General features: G+C 41.1%; 1 protein-coding gene across 2 annotated transcripts in view; it reads left to right on the top strand.

Annotated features, from left to right (window-relative positions):
- Positions 1 to 17,431, top strand: part of RNF216 (ring finger protein 216) — a 153,020-nt gene that overhangs the window by 54,010 nt on the left and 81,579 nt on the right. For both annotated transcript variants that reach the window (XM_070567366.1, XM_070567365.1), the window contains exons 9-13: positions 1,541 to 1,680; positions 4,933 to 4,983; positions 6,164 to 6,301; positions 7,955 to 8,103; positions 8,616 to 8,694. In XM_070567366.1, the coding sequence (XP_070423467.1) occupies positions 1,541 to 1,680; positions 4,933 to 4,983; positions 6,164 to 6,301; positions 7,955 to 8,103; positions 8,616 to 8,694 (557 nt within the window). The remainder of the gene's footprint in view (positions 1 to 1,540; positions 1,681 to 4,932; positions 4,984 to 6,163; positions 6,302 to 7,954; positions 8,104 to 8,615; positions 8,695 to 17,431) is intronic.

Below are 17,431 nucleotides of genomic sequence, written 5' to 3'. Positions count from 1 at the left end.
CTATAAGGAGATGGCATGATTGTCTATAGAGAAAACTCCAAGCAATCTACTCCCAAACTCCTAGAACTAATAATGAGTTCAGTAGGGTTGAGAATATAACATCTACCTACAAAAACCAATTGTATTTCTATATACTAACAGTGTGAGCATGTGGAAATCAAACTTAAAAATACAGTACCATTTATAGTTGCTCCAAAAAACGGTTTAGATACTTAGGTGTAAATCTGACAAAACGTGTACAGAACTTATGAAAACTATAAAATACTGAAGAGAGAAATTGACGATATAAATAAATGGAGACATATACTGTGTACATGTCTCAACATAGTAAAGATGTATATCCTCCACAAACTGATACACAGGCTTAATTTCTTTCAAAATCCCAGCGAGATTTTTTTGGTAGATATAAGCAAGCTTATCCTGAAATTTATATGGAAAAGCAAGGTACTAGAGTAGCTAAAATAATTTTTAAATAGACTGTTTTCTCACATTTTATTCTTCTATCTGATTTGAAAACTTACTAGATAGCTACAGTGATTAAGACTGGGTAGTGCTGGCAGAAAGATAGGCACAGATCAGCAGAACAGAATAGAGAACCCAAAGCCGGTTTTCTAAATAGTAAGCTAAAAAATAAAAACTTTTAATTTTAAAAAACTAGTGAGAATGAACAGGAGAAAAAAATAAAAATAAACTATATCAGGAACCTGATACAGTAAACATTGATAAAATCAAAAGAGATTACAAAGAACAGACTTTTATGAGTAAGTAGAAAATCTGTATGGAATAGACAGTTTTCTAGAAAATGTAAATTACCAAATCAACAAGAAATACAAAACCTGAATAGACCAATTACATGACTTGATATTTATCATTCTGTTATCTTTTATACTAAGTGTTACTTACTGTGAATTTGGGTGCTACAATTTCAGCTCTTCTGTTTGACATTTTCAAAATAAATAAATTTAAAAACTTACATAAAACAAATATACACCCACCAGAATGGCTAAAATTAAAAACTGACGGTACCAGGTGTTGAGGATGTGGAGTGGCTGGAACTCACATACATTGCTGGTGGAGGGAGAGTGCAAATTGAAACAACCACTTTGGAGACTGGCACTGTTTTCTAAAGCTCATCCACTAGTTCTACTCCTTCATGTATGCTCAACTGAATTGCAGATAGATGTTCAGCAGCCCTGTTCATAATGACCCCAAACTGTAAACCCACCTGTTTTCCTTCATTAGTAGGATGGATAAAAAATTGTGGTATATTCACACAGTGCGATACTGACAGGATAGGAGAGGCCCTCCTGTCACTAGAGCATGACGAGGGAGAAAAAAGACGTGAGAGTCAAAGAGTGCATGGGAGGTCAGGGAATGGCAAGGAGCCCCGTTTTCCCAAACGCGGGACTACGTTACAGGAGAGTCCCAAAACCTGTGCTAGAAGGTAGCTGGGGCCTTGGCCACAGCAGACTGGAATGGCCGGCCTGGATTCCTAGCGAACAGTTGTCTGCATGATTTTGCATTGTCATGTGTCTTCTAGGTGACATAAAAATAGAGAAGAGGATGTTCTTTCTGGAAAATAAGCGGCGACATTGTAGGTCCTATGACCGGCGTGCCCTCCTCCCAGCTGTGCAACAAGAGCAGGAATTCTATGAGCAGAAAATCAAGGAGATGGCAGAGGTAGGAAGACGTGCTTGGAATGTGTTTCTGGGATTCTGGTCGACTGTGAAGACCTAGTATAGAACTGTCTTGTAAGATTTGCCTTCTCTGTTGAGTGATTAATTTGAAGAAACTATGAAGTTTTTAGAAGGAAAACAAAACTAGATTTTGTAATGATACCAACTAACGTTCGCAGTTTCATAAGTCAGATTTATGTTAGAGAATTTTAATTGGGGTTTAGCAAACATATCTCTTTTACCTCCCTCAGCCCCTATGGTAGAGAAACACCAGAGAGAGATTCCATTTAGCTCTTTAATTCTTCCAAATAGACTATTAAATGTGTAAGTCAACCAGAATATATATTGGTTGTTTAATATGTATTTTCTAGACTAGCGGCTCTAATAGCATGGCCTGTGGAGCCCTGGCTTCCCCAAGACTCTAGGGGTTCTGCAAGGTCAGATCTCTTATAACAATAAGGCATTACTTGCCTTTTTCATCAGACTGACAAAACAAGAGCAGTGGTGCCTTAGCATGAATCAAGCCAGTGTCACCAAATTGTACCAGTAATCAGTATTTTCTTCACTGCTATCTACTCACATTTTTTTAAAAAGGCAAAATTGTCTTTAATGAAGCAGTAAAAAATTTTTAGTTTATCAGATTTTTTGATAAGACATTTTTTGATGCTCTGACGAAATAGGAAGTATGCACAAAGTACTTCTGCTGCATCCTGACTGTGATGGTTGTCTCAAGGAGAAGCACTTATGCCATCGAGTTACAAGCAGCTGAATTAGGCACTTTTTTTTTTCCGGTTACAGAACACCATTTTTACTTGAAAAAATGACTGACAGAAAAACGATGATTATCCAGAATTAGGTATTTAGCAGACATTTTCTCTAAAATGAATGAAGTGATTATTCATGGCCAATGATAAAATTATAGATCTCAAGCAGAAATAAGAAGTTATCATCTTGTTCCATCCATCAGAGTCACCTGTCCACCTGTCATCTGTTACGTTAAAATCTGTTAATGTAGCTTGCACTTTGAATGGATGTGTCACACATGCATGATTTTATCATGAAAAACACTGATTCACTGGGTTAAGTAGGTCTTCCAGATGTTGGCACATTTCACGATACAGTATCAAAACATGGCATTCATTAATGTCACCACCAATCTCATCAGAGAAGTAGTAAACTATTGGCAAGGTGTTGATGTGTTTTAGTTCATTGTAGTCGTCATTCTTTTTGCTGTCCAAATGGTCCCGTCTGTGCCCGGTGGCATCCCCTTTAAGTCACTTCCTCTGCTTCGGCCCCAGTCGTCTTGGACAGCAGCCTTGCTTTCTAGCACTCAAGATGATCCCGGTTCAACCTCTGCTTTTCCTGACCTGGACCTGGACTCACCAGGTTCTCCAAGTTGCCTTATTTCTTTTAGTGGGAATTTATACTGAGATTTCTGTTTCGGATTTGGTTTACAGGCTTTTTACTTCTTTCATGGTAATGTTTGTATTTCTTTCCTCTTATACCTAAAAAATCTTGGTTCTTGATAACATTAATATAATGATTTATTTCCTGTATCCTATTCCTATATTTAATAGTTGCAAAATAACAGCCCAGTATTATTACCAATGATAAGACTGCTAAAGTCTAAGATTTAATTATAATTTTCTTGTCCAATTATATCAGATTAGGAATATGACATCAAAATACAAAGTCACTGAAATAAGTCTTTGTGTGGTTATGCTATTAATTTGATAAACAGTGAAGTTTATTTCTGTTTATTTGAGTTTTAAGGTATTGGTTTTTTGTTTGGTATCTAACTTTGTTCTTCAATTGTGTAAAATATTTTTAGTTCTGGGGCTGGCCTGGTGGCGCAGTGGTTAAGTTCGCACGTTCTGCTTCGGTGGCCCAGGGTTCGCTGGTTCGGATCCTGGGTGCAGACATGGCACCTCTTGGCAAGCACGCTGTGGCAGGCGTCCTACATATAAAGTAGAGGAAGATGGGCACAGATGTAAGCTCAGGGCAGTCTTCCTCAGCAAAAAGTAAATAAATAAATAAATAAACTTTAAGGACTTTAAAAATATATATATTTTTAGTTCTAAAGTCAAAACTATAAAGCAAGGAACATTCAGAGAGATCTAGCTTTTGTCATGTCCCTTCCCCCATATTCCCTAACTCCCTCCATACATAACCTTTTCTTTTTTTTTTTTTTTTTGAGGAAGATTAGTGCTGAGCTAACATCAGCCGCCAGTCCTCCTTTTTTTGCTTTTTTGGCTGAGGAGGATTAGCCCTGAGCTAACATCCATGCCCATCTTCCTCTACTTTATATGTGGGACACCCGTCATAACATGGCTTGATAAGTGGTGCATAGGTCCGCACCCAGGATCCAAACCGGCAAACTCCAGGCCGCCAAAGTGGAGCCTGCAAACTTAACCACTGCGCCACCAGGCCGGCCCCCATACATAACCATTTTTAATAGTTTTGCGTTTGTGTGTCTTTATTTCATGTAAAAGATATGTGTGTGTGTGTATATATTTTTTTGTTTGTCCCTCGTTCTTACCTGAAAGGTAGCACATTCTTCTGCCCCTTGTTTTTTTCACTTAACAGTACATTACTGGCAGTCTCTTCACAGCAATCCATAGAGTACCATTATCTGCAATACCAGAGTTGTTTCAGTTATTCCTCCATTGGTGGACATTTAGGGTTGTATCCAGTTTTTTGCTGTTGTAAATAGTACAATGATAAATCACCATGTGCATACATCATTTCATGTTTCTGAGATAGATTACCAGAAGTGGGATTGGTGAAGGGTAAATACTTAGGTCCTTGTTATATAGTATCAGATTCCCTCCATCGTGGTTGTACCACTTTGCATCCTCACCAGGAACCCCTACGCAAGAGTGCCTGCTCCCCCTCAGCCTCAACAACAAAGGATGTTGTAGCATCGTTTTTACCAATTCGATTTTTTGTTTGCTTATGCTAGTCTTTACTGTTCAGAAGTGTTTTATGTGTCTTTTCCCTTATTCCTTCCACATTTTGAATCAGATTTAAGAAAGTTTTCCACATATTTTCTAGTACTTGTATGATTTCCTTTTTTATATTTAGCTTTCTGAGGCATTTAAAATGTATTCTGAGGTAGCTTTTTAAACTTCTAAGCTATGTAAGTGGAGAGATGACTATTAATAGAATTCTTTTATGTTTACGGAAATAAATTCTACATGTTTTGTGGCATCTTTACTAAATTTATATCTGCACGTATGGTTTTTTTGTTCCTTAGCATGAAGACTTTTTGCTTGCCCTGCAGATGAATGAAGAACAATATCAAAAGGTAGTTTGAAAACTCACCTAACTTATTTGTTCTGGGTACTTTAATGGACTGTTTTCTCTTATCACATTTCCTTGGCATTTTGATGGCAAACTAGTTCCTGTATAACCTCCTGTGGATCTGCTGAGTTTTTGGTTCAACCAAGTTCCCGTCAGATACTTGAAACATAGCCACTCTTAGTACCAGACTGGATCAGAATTGAAAGGAAGATAATGATAGAGACGGTGCTCTTAAAAACGCGACTGAGAATCCAGTGGATAGATTCTTACAGGAAAATTTGGAACTTAGATAATCACTCACAGAGGTGGAAGGAAGAACTATGTCTAACCTCAGGGCCAGATGGGTTTCATACTATGTCCACCATCCTCACATAGTGGCTTTTCTAACATGGGAGGTAGGAATAGGCTAGTGACCGGATCAATTACTGCCATTAATAAGAAGAGTAAGTTTCAAGCCAGCCCTGATGGCCTAGTGGTTAAAGTTTGGCATTTACTGCTTTGGGGGCCCAAGTTCACTTCCCAGTTGCAGAACCACACTACTTGCCATGCTGTGGTGGCGGCTTACATAGAAGAACGAGAACCATTTATAACTAGGATATACAACCATGTGCTGGGGCTTTGAGGGGGGAAATTGACAACAGATGTTAGTTCAGGCTGAATCTTTTCTTGCAAAAACAAAAAAAAGTAAGTTTCCTGGTATTCATGGTCCTAGGGATTGCTGCTTTAGTTAGCTGCAGTAGTCCCTTAAGATAAAGCTCTGGCTGAGACACGACTGCCCCACACGCCTGTCTTCTAACAAGGAGAGCAAAATCCAACTTTTGAAGCCTTTTAGATAACATCTCTCCTACCACTTGTCCCTGACTCTTATACTCATGTTAGTATCTGATTACAGATGTTATACTTCTGCTGGCAACAGGGAATTCATGATATGGGAACTTTATGTAGAGGAAGACGTCAAAGAATCCAAAATCCACGTGGAAATCTCACTGTCTTTAGCTGTGTATTAATATTTGTACTAGCATCTTGAACTAGATTATACAACAGAAAACAGCTCACCATTGCTTTATGGCTTCTAGGGGTTGCATTTTACCTCAGAATATATTTGGAGGTGGGGGAATATGAAACATGACTGCTGCCTCTACTTGAGTGTAGGGAATTTCACGTGTGTTTCTGATGGCCTGCAGGATGGCCAGCTGATCGAGTGCCGCTGCTGCTATGGGGAATTTCCATTCGAGGAGCTGACACAGTGTGCAGATGCTCACTTGTTTTGCAAGGAGTGTCTCATCAGATATGCCCAAGAGGCAGTCTTTGGATCTGGAAAGGTAAGAACTGTGTAATATTTGCACGTAGGAAACGTTCATAAAGTCTGAGGAGACCACGTTTATAGACAGGTGTAAATGCCTCATGGAAGTGTCTTTTCTGGGATGAGATGGAACTCTACTAGGACATGCTTATGGGTGTGATTCATAGACAGTCCCTCATTTGTCTGATTATGTTGTAATCACAGCAAATTTTGTCTTTAGAGAATGCCGTAATTCTTCCATACCCCCATGCCTACCTCCACGGGGGCACCTGCTTCTTCACTCACCTTCCTGTTCCTAATAAAAATGAAGGATGAACTCAAAAAGAGAGAACCGTGTAAACTGTTTGAATGTATGAGAGTGCGTTAGTATTTTTACAAAATTTTTAAAGGATTTTATAGTTGTATTCAAATGAATTAACTATTTCATACAAGATCATATTTCTCTGTCCGAAGACATTTTCTCTTGACACCAGGGTAACACAATAGGGAAAGGAATTTTGTTTCGTTCAGTGAACACTTAAAAACCAAAATTGCTTTTCATAAACACCTGACCAATAATCAAATCAGTTGACATCACTTCTTCCAAGGTCAGTTGTAGTTTAGTCAGGGATTGAGCAAGAGCTATGAGCAGAGTAGTTATGATTGGCAGAATAATGGCCCCCCAAAGGTGTCCATGTCCTGATCCCCAGAACCTGTGAATATGTTACCTTATGTGGCAAAGGAGAATTAAGGTTGCTAATCAGATGACCTTAAAATAGGAAGATTGTACTAGATCATCCAGGTGGGCCTAGTGAGTTCACAAAGGTTCTTAATAATGGACGAGAGAGGCAGAAGAGAAGGTCAGAGTGATGTGGTGTGAGGACTCAACCTGCTGTTAGTGGCTTTGAAGAGGAAGTCCACAGCCCTGTGGTCTAGCTGTTCCAGAAACCGTCCTCCTTTCTGTTGGGAGAGTTTTAGTCCCCTGACTCCATCTGGAGAGGGTAGGAACTGGAGGCTTTTCAAACAATCCCCCTGTTTTCAGTTTATATTCCTGTCAGTCCCCTCCCCTCCCACCACTCACCTCTGCCTTCCAAGAGGTCTAGACCTCCAGCCTTTTGAGGGGCCGTGGAGGGAATCAAGTTGTTTCTCACGAGTGTCTCCTTTTGAGACACTGAGCTGTGACCTTCCTCTTCCTGTCTGCTAAGCCGTTTACCCTTCCTCATCCACTTTCCATCTTTGTGTATAGTCACGCACCACATGACATTTCGGTCAGTGACGGACCACGTATACGGTGGTGGTCCCGTGAGATTAGTACCATGTAGCCCAGCTGTGCTGTAGGCTGTACCGTCTGGGTTTGTGTAAGTCCACTGTATGATGTTCGCATTTCTCAGAACGTATCCCTGTCGTTAAGCAATGCGTGGCTGTATTGTGATTTGGGCTGATAGATCCTCTGGTGTTATCAAGGATGGATTTTGTGTTTTTATTTCCTGGTCTCCTTGTTGCTTTGTGTGTGGTTTCTCAGAGAAGAGGGGACAGAGAAATCTTGACCATCTCAAAATCTGTGTTCTTAACCACTATTTATTTGCTTCCCATTGAAAGATGCTTTTAACCACTGAGGCTTTTTATTTTTCTGAAAACTTGGTTGAATTTTCTTTTTTTTTTTTTCCTTTACCTCTTGACCTTATCATTCTAGTCAGAGCTCAGCTGCATGGAAGGCAGCTGTACATGTTCATTCCCAACCAGCGAGCTGGAGAAGGTGCTTCCCCAGACCATCTTGTATAAATACTATGAGCGAAAAGCCGAAGAAGAAGTTGCTGCAGCCTATGCTGATGAGCTTGTCAGGTGAGTTCTCAGAGTTGGAGGGTGCCATCTGTCAGCTCATTCCCTATTGGGAAGACTGCCTGAGCACTTTCGTCACAAAATAAAAATTCTGTAACCAAGCCGTGTCTTCTAGGTTTTCTGCCATTTCTTGCTGAGAAATAAGAGAGTAATTTTATGAATGGAAAAATCTGCAGTTCAGATTTTTACCTGCCTTCTTTGGCACCTCTTAGTCATCCGGCTTATAGGTACAATCATTGTGCAGTGGGTTGGAGGAAAAGTGGCACGTGCAAGGAGTCCTCAGAAAGGAAGGGGATATGTGTTCATTGAGCGGTTTACACACCTAAAACGACACCTGCATTTCTCGATAAGAGCCAGCACTAAGGAGAGCCTCAGTCCCTGTTTTAATGAAAAGTAAGGAGTGAAAGAAGATAGGGCTGTCCAGCTGAAAACTCCGTGTTAGTGTGAACGGCCCCGTGGAACCTAATCAGGCTCTCGTGTCCTGAGTAACGTCCCTTCTGCTGTTTGGACTCCAGGTGCCCCTCCTGTAGCTTTCCTGCTCTGTTGGACAGTGACGTGAAGAGGTTCAGTTGTCCCAATCCTCGCTGCCGAAAGGTACGGAGGCAGATTTTTTTCTAGATTTATGTTTGAATTATGGTATTATGGGCTACCCTAATGGCACAGATATTTGCTAGTTCTCTGCATGCTAACCCCTCAGAAGAATTTGAGTGCTCTCCTTTTCAAGAAGGAAAGTAAAGATTGGTACATTGTGAATAATTGTTGACATAGTTACAGAGATGGGGGCCACTTGGGGAATCCAGTCACAAAGCTCTGGATCCCTGGTTTTATGCCATCTTCCAATAAGGGCAGCTATTGTAATGTAAAATGGGAAGGGTTTTGTGTTTTCCCGTTGTGCCAGCATTTTTCTTGCTTGCTCTTTTCACAACCCTGTTATGCTCAAATACCTCCACTCTGCCCACACATGCTCTCACTCACACACACACTTCCTGCCATTTTCAAGGTCCAAGTGACACTTCTTTGATTGAAGAACTGGGTATTATGGCGACATCTCTATCATGTCTGTTAGATTATTCACTCAGCTGTTCTCATAAGAACAGATGATGTAAGGTGAGACCAGAGCTGTCAGGTCACCCTGCTGCTGAAAATCTTTCTTCTCTTTAACCAGACTCCTGCTCTGTGAACTAAGAATGTCTTAAAATTTGTCAATTTATTTATTTATAAGCCACTTAGAATTTTTAACAAATATTGGCATCCACCTAGACAAGTTTTAAGCCATTTTTCTAAAATAGCATGATCAGAGTTGAACATTATAATATCTCTCCCTTGTGGGGGAGTGAAGAAATAAAAGTAGATATTGAAGAAGGAAGGAGAAACCAAACTAAAGGACTAAAACTTTATTGCTTTTGTTTTCACCATTAACATTTCTGTGTAAAATGTGGATGTATTCTTACAAATGACATATCCACTTAATAATTTGTCCCTACCCCAGGCTATTGTTATAACAATTAGCCCAACAATCTCTGCCATCTTGAACTAAGAAAGCAGAGTAACTGACTGTCCCTCTGTGTTTCCAGTGTGTCGGACACTGGCATGCCTGGGAAGGCAATGCCTGAGCTAGGATACAGAGAGCAAGGACGCGATAGCCAAGGGAAGGGAAGAGTAGGACTGAAGTGAAAGTGAGTATGTTGGAATGTTCTAGGTCCAAGGAGAGTAGCATTCTGGACACTGACTGGTACCAAGAGTGTGAAGGGGAAGGCTCATGAGCTGGTGGAGCCAAGGCCATGCAGGCCTTGAACTCCATTCTGAGGCAAGGGGACATGGGGAGTGAAATATCGGGGAGAGGTGTCGGGCTGTTGAGTCGTGCAGTGAGGGATGCATAGCACTACCACCCCCTCTGGAGTCTCCACGAATTGCCAAGAGGAAGCTGGAAACTACATTTCCTGTATGATTCCAAATTAGACTTTACCAGTGAAACTGCTCACACGTGATTAGGAAGGCCAAGGAGAAGGGGAAGCCAGTATTATCCAAAGACAGTTAACAGGCAGGCATGAGGGCACACGTGAGTCTGAAATACAGTCCCAGGAGTGTCTTGAGGACATCCAGCCTGGGATGTCAGTGAAAGCCTCCCAGAGGCTCTTAAAGCTGCCTAACTCCTGGCTTCTCTCTGGGGAGGGAAAGAGAAGACTGAAATATACATCTAACGTTCACACTGCTCAGGCCACTGCCCAAGGGGCTGGCTTCTATCTTTCCTGAATCCAAGCACTCCAGGAGAGGGCAGCAGGTGGGGACTACTGAGAACGAAGGCAATGTTTTTGGACTAGCATACACTTACTCGCCATTGCCCTTCTCTTCTGCTTAGTGTGGAAAGACCAGGAGAGAATCCCCAACTCCCATTTCTTCCTGGGGAGGGAAAGAGGTTGGAGTGTGCGTCTAACATTCTGGCTTTTTGGAGGTCTACCCAAGGACCTGGTTTTTGTCTCACCTGACTTGGAGTACTGACAGGACCACGCATGCTTTGGATGCCTGGAGGCCTCCGAGAACGAAGGAGAGCTAGGAGACTTGCTCCTACTCCAGACGACCCGCAGTACAGCAGACAGAGGCTGATACAGCTCCACAGCTTCCATTTGGGGAATCTTCTTCCCTGGATTCAGGAAAGATAAGAGGAAAGGGAAGAGTAGAGCATACAACAGCGTTCTAGCTTCTTGGGGGAGTGCTCCAGAGACCTGCCATCTGCCATACTCTAGATGCCTGGGGGCTGCTGGGAACAAAAAAGCTCATCAGGGGCCAGCCCTGTGGCCAAGTGGTTAAGTTCATGCGCTCTGCTTTGGTGGCCCAGGGTTTTGCTGGTTAGGATCCTGGGCGTGGACATGGCACTGCTCATCAAGCCATGCTGAGGCAGCATCCCACATGCCACAACTAGAAGGACCCACAACTGAAAATATACAACTGTCAAAAAAATTTTTTTAAATAAAAAAAGGGGCTGGCCGGTGGCGCGCAGTTAAGTGCGCATGTTCCGCTTTGGCAGTCCAGGGTTCGCTGGTTTGGATCCTGGGTGCGGACATGGCACCACTTGGCACGCCATGCTGTGGTAGGCATCCCACATACAAAGCAGAGCAAGATAGGCACAGATGTTAGCTCAGGGCCAGGCTTCCTCAGCAAAAAGAGGAGGACTGGCAGTAGTTAGCTCAGGATTAATCTTACTCAAAAAAAAAAAAAAAAAAAATATGTATACACACACACACACACACACACACACACACACACACACACAAACAAACAACTGCGTACCAGGGGGCTTTGGGGAGAAAAAGGAAAAATAAAATCTTAAAAAAAAAAAGGCTGAGCAGCTTACCGCAGCTCCAGAGAACCTGCAGTACTATAGACAGACACCAGAGGGCGCAAGAAATTATAAGTGCCTGAGAAAAGAAACTGGCAAAACCTCTTTAATTGGGAACTTACATGCATAAGTCCAGAGAAGACACGTCCACAGAAAAGATTTGAGAGGCCCCCAAAAATGTGTTTTTCAAATGTGTGGATCCCAACACAAAGTAACAAGACACAAGAAGAAGCATGGTCCAACCAAAGGAACAAAATAAATCTCTAGAAACCAACCCTAAAGTAATGGAGGTATGTTAGTTACCTGACAAAGAATTCAAAATAATCATCGTAAAGATGCTCAGTAAGCTCAGGAAAATGATATGTGAACAAAATGAGAATGTCAACAAAGAGAAATTATTTAAAAGAACTGAACAAAATATGGAGCCGAAGAATACAGTAACTTTTACACTAGTGAAAATATCACTAGAGGGGTTCAATGGCAGACTTGATCAAGCAGAAGAAGGAATCAAACTCAAAGACAGGTCGTTTGAACTTATCTAGTCAGAAGAGCAGAAAGAAAGAAGGAAGTGAGGAAAGCTTAAGGGATGTATAGGACACCATCAAGTAGACCAGTGTATGCACTATGACAGTCCCAGAAGGAGAAGAGAGAGAGAAAGAAGCAGAAAGCCTATTTGGAAAAATAGTGGCCCAGAACCTCTAAACTCTGGGGAAGGAAATGGACGTCCAGATTCAGGAAGCCAAGTGGAACCCAATTAAGATGAAGTGAGACGCTTTATAATCAAATTATCAAAAGTCAAAGACCAAGAGAATTTTGAAAACAGCAAGAGAAAAGCAACTTGTATGTACAGTGAAGCTCCTGTAAGATTCTCAGTGTATTTCTCAACAGAAACCTTGCAGGACAGAAGAGAGTAAGATGATATATTGAAAGTGCTGAAGAATACAAGGAAAACTACCAATCAAGAATACTGTATCCTAGGGCCAGCCCTGTGGCATAGGGGTTAAGTTTGGCACACTCTGCTTCAGTGGCACAGGTTCATGGGTCCAGGTCCCAGGAGTGGGCCTCCACCACTCATCAGCCATGCTGTGGGGGCAGCCCGCATACAAAATAGAGGAGGATTGGCACAGATGTTAGCTCAGGGCTAAATCTTCCTCAACCACAAAAAGAGGAAGATTGGCAACAGATCTTAGCTCAAAATGAGTCTTGCTCAGCAAAAAAAAAAAAAAAAAAAAAACTATATCTGGGGGGACTGGCACTGTGGCCTAGTGGTTAAGTTCGGCACACTCTGCTCTGGCAGCCTGGATTTGGTTCCCAGATGTGGACCTATACGACTTGTTGGTGGCCATGCTGTGGCAGTGACCTGTTTAGAAAATAGAGGAAGATTGGCACATATGTTAGCTTAGGGTGAATCTTCCTCAGCAAAAAGAAAAGAATACTGTATCTGGCATACCTGTTCTTCAAAAGTGAGGAGGAAGTAAGACATCCCTAGATAAGCAAAAACTGCAGGAATTCATCACCACTAGACCTGCTTTCCAAGAAATACTGAAGGGAGTCCTTCAAGTTGAAGTGAAAGGATGAAGGATGCTGGATAGAAGCACAAACGCTCATGAAAGTACAAAGCTCACTGGTAAAGGTGAATATGTAGACAGACGCAGAATACTGTAGTGTGTGTGTGTAATCACTTTTAACTCTGGAATAGAATTTAGAAGACAAAAGTGTGCAAAGTAACTATATGAAAATATATTAATGGCTACACAATATACAAAGATGTATTATGTGACATCAGTAACATAAAGGGGGTATAAGTAGAGTTTTTGTACGTGGTTGAAGTTATCAACTTGAAATAGATTGTTATAAATACGCACAAAAGAAAGTGAGAAATGAATCAAAGCATATCACTGTGAAAAAATCAACAAAACCCCAAGGAAGACAGCAAGAGAGAGAGACAACAAGGCTACAAGACAGAGGGAAAAAACTGGTAATAGTAAGTTCTTTCCTATCAGTAATCACTTTAAATGTAAATGAATTAAGCTCCCCAATCAAAAGACATGGAGTGGCTGAACAGATTTTTAAAAAAAAAACAAGATCCAGCTACAGCCATGCTGTCACTTAATGATGGAGACACATTCTGAGAATGCATTGTAGGGCAATTTCATCCTTGTGCAAACATCATAGAGTGTACTAGACAAACCTAGATGGTACAGCCTACTACACAGCTAGGCTATATAGTACTAATCTTATGGGACCACCATTGTATATGTGGTCCGTCATTGACCAAAACATCATGATGCGATACATGACTGCATGTATTTTCTACAAAAGACTCACTTTAGGTTTAAGGACACACATAGGCTGAAAGTGAAAGGATAGAAAAAGTTATTCCATGCAAATGGTAACCAAAAGAGAACCAGGGTGGCCATACTTATATCATACAGAATAGTCTTTAAGTCAAAAACTGTTAGAAGAGACAAGGACATTATATAATGATAGAAGAGTGAACTCACCAGGAAGAGCTAACAGGGATAAGTACATACATGCACCCAGCATCAGAGCACACAAACATATGAAGCAAACCTTGGCTGATGTGAAGGGAGAAATAGACGGCAAGACCATAATAGTAGGAGACTTCAGTACTCCTCTTTCAGTAATGGATAGAACAAGCATACAGAAGATCGATAAGGAAACAGAGGATTTGAACACCATAAACCAAATGGACCTAACAGACATACACAGAACATTCCACCCAATAAGAGCTGAATACACGCTGTTCTTGGGTATACATTTTATGAGGCCAGCATCGCCCTGACACCAGTGCCAGACAGAGATGCCACAAGAAAAGAGAACTAGAGAGCAGTATCTGTGATGAAAGTAGATGTAAAACTCCTCAACAAAGTCGTAGCAAACTGATTTCAGCAGCACATTAAAAGGATCATATACCATGACCAAATCGAATTTATCCCTGGGGTACAGGGATGATTCAACAAAAATCAGTCACTGTGATACACCACATTAACAGAAAGAGGGATACAAATCATAGGATCATCTCACTAGACGCAGAAAAATCATTTGACATAATGCAACATCCTTTCATAATAAAAACACTCAACAAATTAGCAATAGAAGGAAATTACCTTAACATAATAAAGCCCATATATGAAAAGGCTACTGCTAATATCATACTGAACAGTGAAAAACTAAAACCTTTTCCACTAAGATCAAGAAAAAGGCAAGGATGGGGGCTGGCCCAGTGGCGCAGTGGTTAAGTTCACGCGTTCTGCTTCGGCGCCCCACAGTTCACCAGTTCAGATCCCGGGTGTGGACCTACACACCACTTGTCAAGCCATGCTGTGGCGGGCATCCCACATATAAAGCAGAGGAAGACGGGCAGAAATGTTAGCTTAGGGCTAGTCTTCCTCGGCAAAAAAGAGGAGGATTGGCAGCAGACAGATCTTAGCTCAGGGCTAATCTTCCTCAAAAAAAAAAGAAAAAGGCAAGGATGTTCATTCTCGCCACTTGTATTTAGCATAATCCTGGAAGTCCTAGCCAGAACAAGAAGCAAGCAAAAGAAATAAAAGGCATCCAGATCAGAAAAGAAGCAAATTTTCTCTGCTCACAGATGACATCATCTTACATGTAGAAAACTATCAGGATTCCACAAAAAAACTGTTATAACTAATAAGCAAATTCAGCAAAGGTACAGGATACAAAATGAACATCCGGAAATTAGTTGTGGTTCTGTACACCAGCAACAATCTGAAAAGGAAGTTAAAACAATCCTATTTACTGTAGCATAAGAGTAGGATACTTAGGAATAAACTTAACCAAGGGAACAAAAACCTGTACACTAAAAACCATAAAACGTTGCTGAAAGAAAGATGACAAATAAGTAGAAAGACATCCATGTTCATGGATTGGAAGATTTAATATTGTTAAAATGTCTCATACTACCCAAAGGCCTCTACAGATTCAGTGCAATCCCTATGAAAATCCCAGTGGCATTTTTTGCAGAAACAGAAAAAAAAATCCTAAAATTAATATGGAACCAAAAAGGATACCAAATAGTGAAAACAATCTTCAGAAAAAAGAACAAAGCTGGAGGCCTCACACTTCCTTTCAAAGCATATTACAAAGCTACAGTAATCAGAACAGTATGGTACTGGCATAAAGCCAGGCATTGAGACCAATGGAACAGAATAGAGAGCCCAGAAATAAGCCCGTGCATATACAGTCACAGGTGCCAGGACTACACAGTGGGGAAAGGATAGTCTCTTCAACACATGGTGCTGGGAAAACTGGATGACCATGTGCAAAATAATGAAATAGGACATTATCTTATGCCATGTACAGAAATCAACTCAAAATGGATTAAAAGACTTAAATGTGTGGCTTGAAACTATAAAACTCCCAGAAGAAAACATTGGGGAAAAGTTTGAGACATTGGTCTTGGTAATGATTTCCTGGATTTGACACTAAAAGCACAGACAACAGAAACAAAAATAGACAAATGGGGCTACATCAAACTAAAAAGCTTCTAGGCAGCAAAGGAGACAGCAGTGAAAAGGCAACCTGTGGAATAGGAGAAAGTATTTGCAAACCATATATCTGATAAAGGGTTAATATCCATAATACAAAAGGAACTCCTGCAACTCAATACAAAAAAAAAAACCCAGTTAAAAAATGGGCAAAGGACCTGAACAGACGTTTCTCCAAAGAAGATATACAGATGGCCAACAGGCACATGAAAAGGTGCTTGACGTCACTAGTCATCGGGGAACTGCAAGTCAAAACTACAGTGAGATATCACCTCACATCTGTCAGGATGCCCACTATCAAAAAAACCAAAAACAAAACAAAATAAGTGTTGGCAAGGACGTGGAGAAATTGAAACCCTTGTGCATTGTTGGTGGGAATGTAAAGTGGTACAGCCACCATGGAAAAAGTATAGAGTGTCTTCAAAACATTAAAAATAAAACTACCATATGACCTAGCAGCGCCACTTCTGGATATTTAGCCAAAAGAATCGAAAGCAGGATCCTGAAGAGATACTTGGATTTCCATGTTCATTATTCACAATAGCCAAGATATGGAAACAACCTAAATGTCCATCGATGTATGGATGGATACAGAAAACGTGGTCTATTCATACAATGGAGTGTTATTCACTATTCAAGGAGGAGATCTTGTCATGCTACAACGTGGATGAACCTTGAGGACTTTATGCTAAGTGAGATCAGCCAGCCACAAAGAGACAAACACTGTATCATTCCACTCACAGGACGTATCTAAACTATCAAACTTCTGGAAGCAGAAAGTAGGATGGTGGTTGCCAGGGTCTGGGGGAGGGAGAAATAGGGAATTGTCGTGCTGTGGGTATGTAATTTCAGTCGTGCAAGATGCAGAAGTTCTAGAGATCTGCTGTACAACAATGCACATATAGTTAACAATACACGTAAAAATGTGTTATTAATAGGGCAGATTTCATGTTATGTGTTTTTTTGTTGTTGTTGTTGTTTTGTTTTTTGGGTTTTTTTTTTTTGAGGAAGATTAGCCCTGAGCTAACTACTGCCAGTCCTCCTCTTTTTGCTGAGGAAGACTGGCTCTGAGCTAACATCCATGCCCATCTTCCTCTACTTTATACGTGGGACGCCTACCACAGCATGGCTGCCAAGCGGTGCCATGTCCGCACCGGGATCCGAACCGGTGAACCCCGGGCCGCCAAGAAGCGGAACGTGCGAACTTAACCGCTGCACCACCGGGCCGGCCCCCGTGTTATGTGTTTTTTACTACAATAAAAAGAGAGCATATGGTTCACCATCACTTTTCTTCTGCTAAGATGGACATGTAGAAGTAAATCTGTTTGGAGCTACTGAAGTCTGAATTTGTTCCAACCGCATAGCCTAGCACATTCTGACTGATACAGATCATGAGAATCAAAACTGACTATGGGGGTGGAGAAAAGGGAGCAGATTTGAAAGATAATTTGGAGATAGGATT

The sequence above is a fragment of the Equus przewalskii genome, chromosome 12, assembly GCF_037783145.1.
Source record: "Equus przewalskii isolate Varuska chromosome 12, EquPr2, whole genome shotgun sequence".
Classification (NCBI taxonomy): domain Eukaryota; kingdom Metazoa; phylum Chordata; class Mammalia; order Perissodactyla; family Equidae; genus Equus; species Equus przewalskii.
Note: the sequence above shows the minus strand (reverse complement) of the source record. Positions and strands in the feature narration are given on the sequence as shown.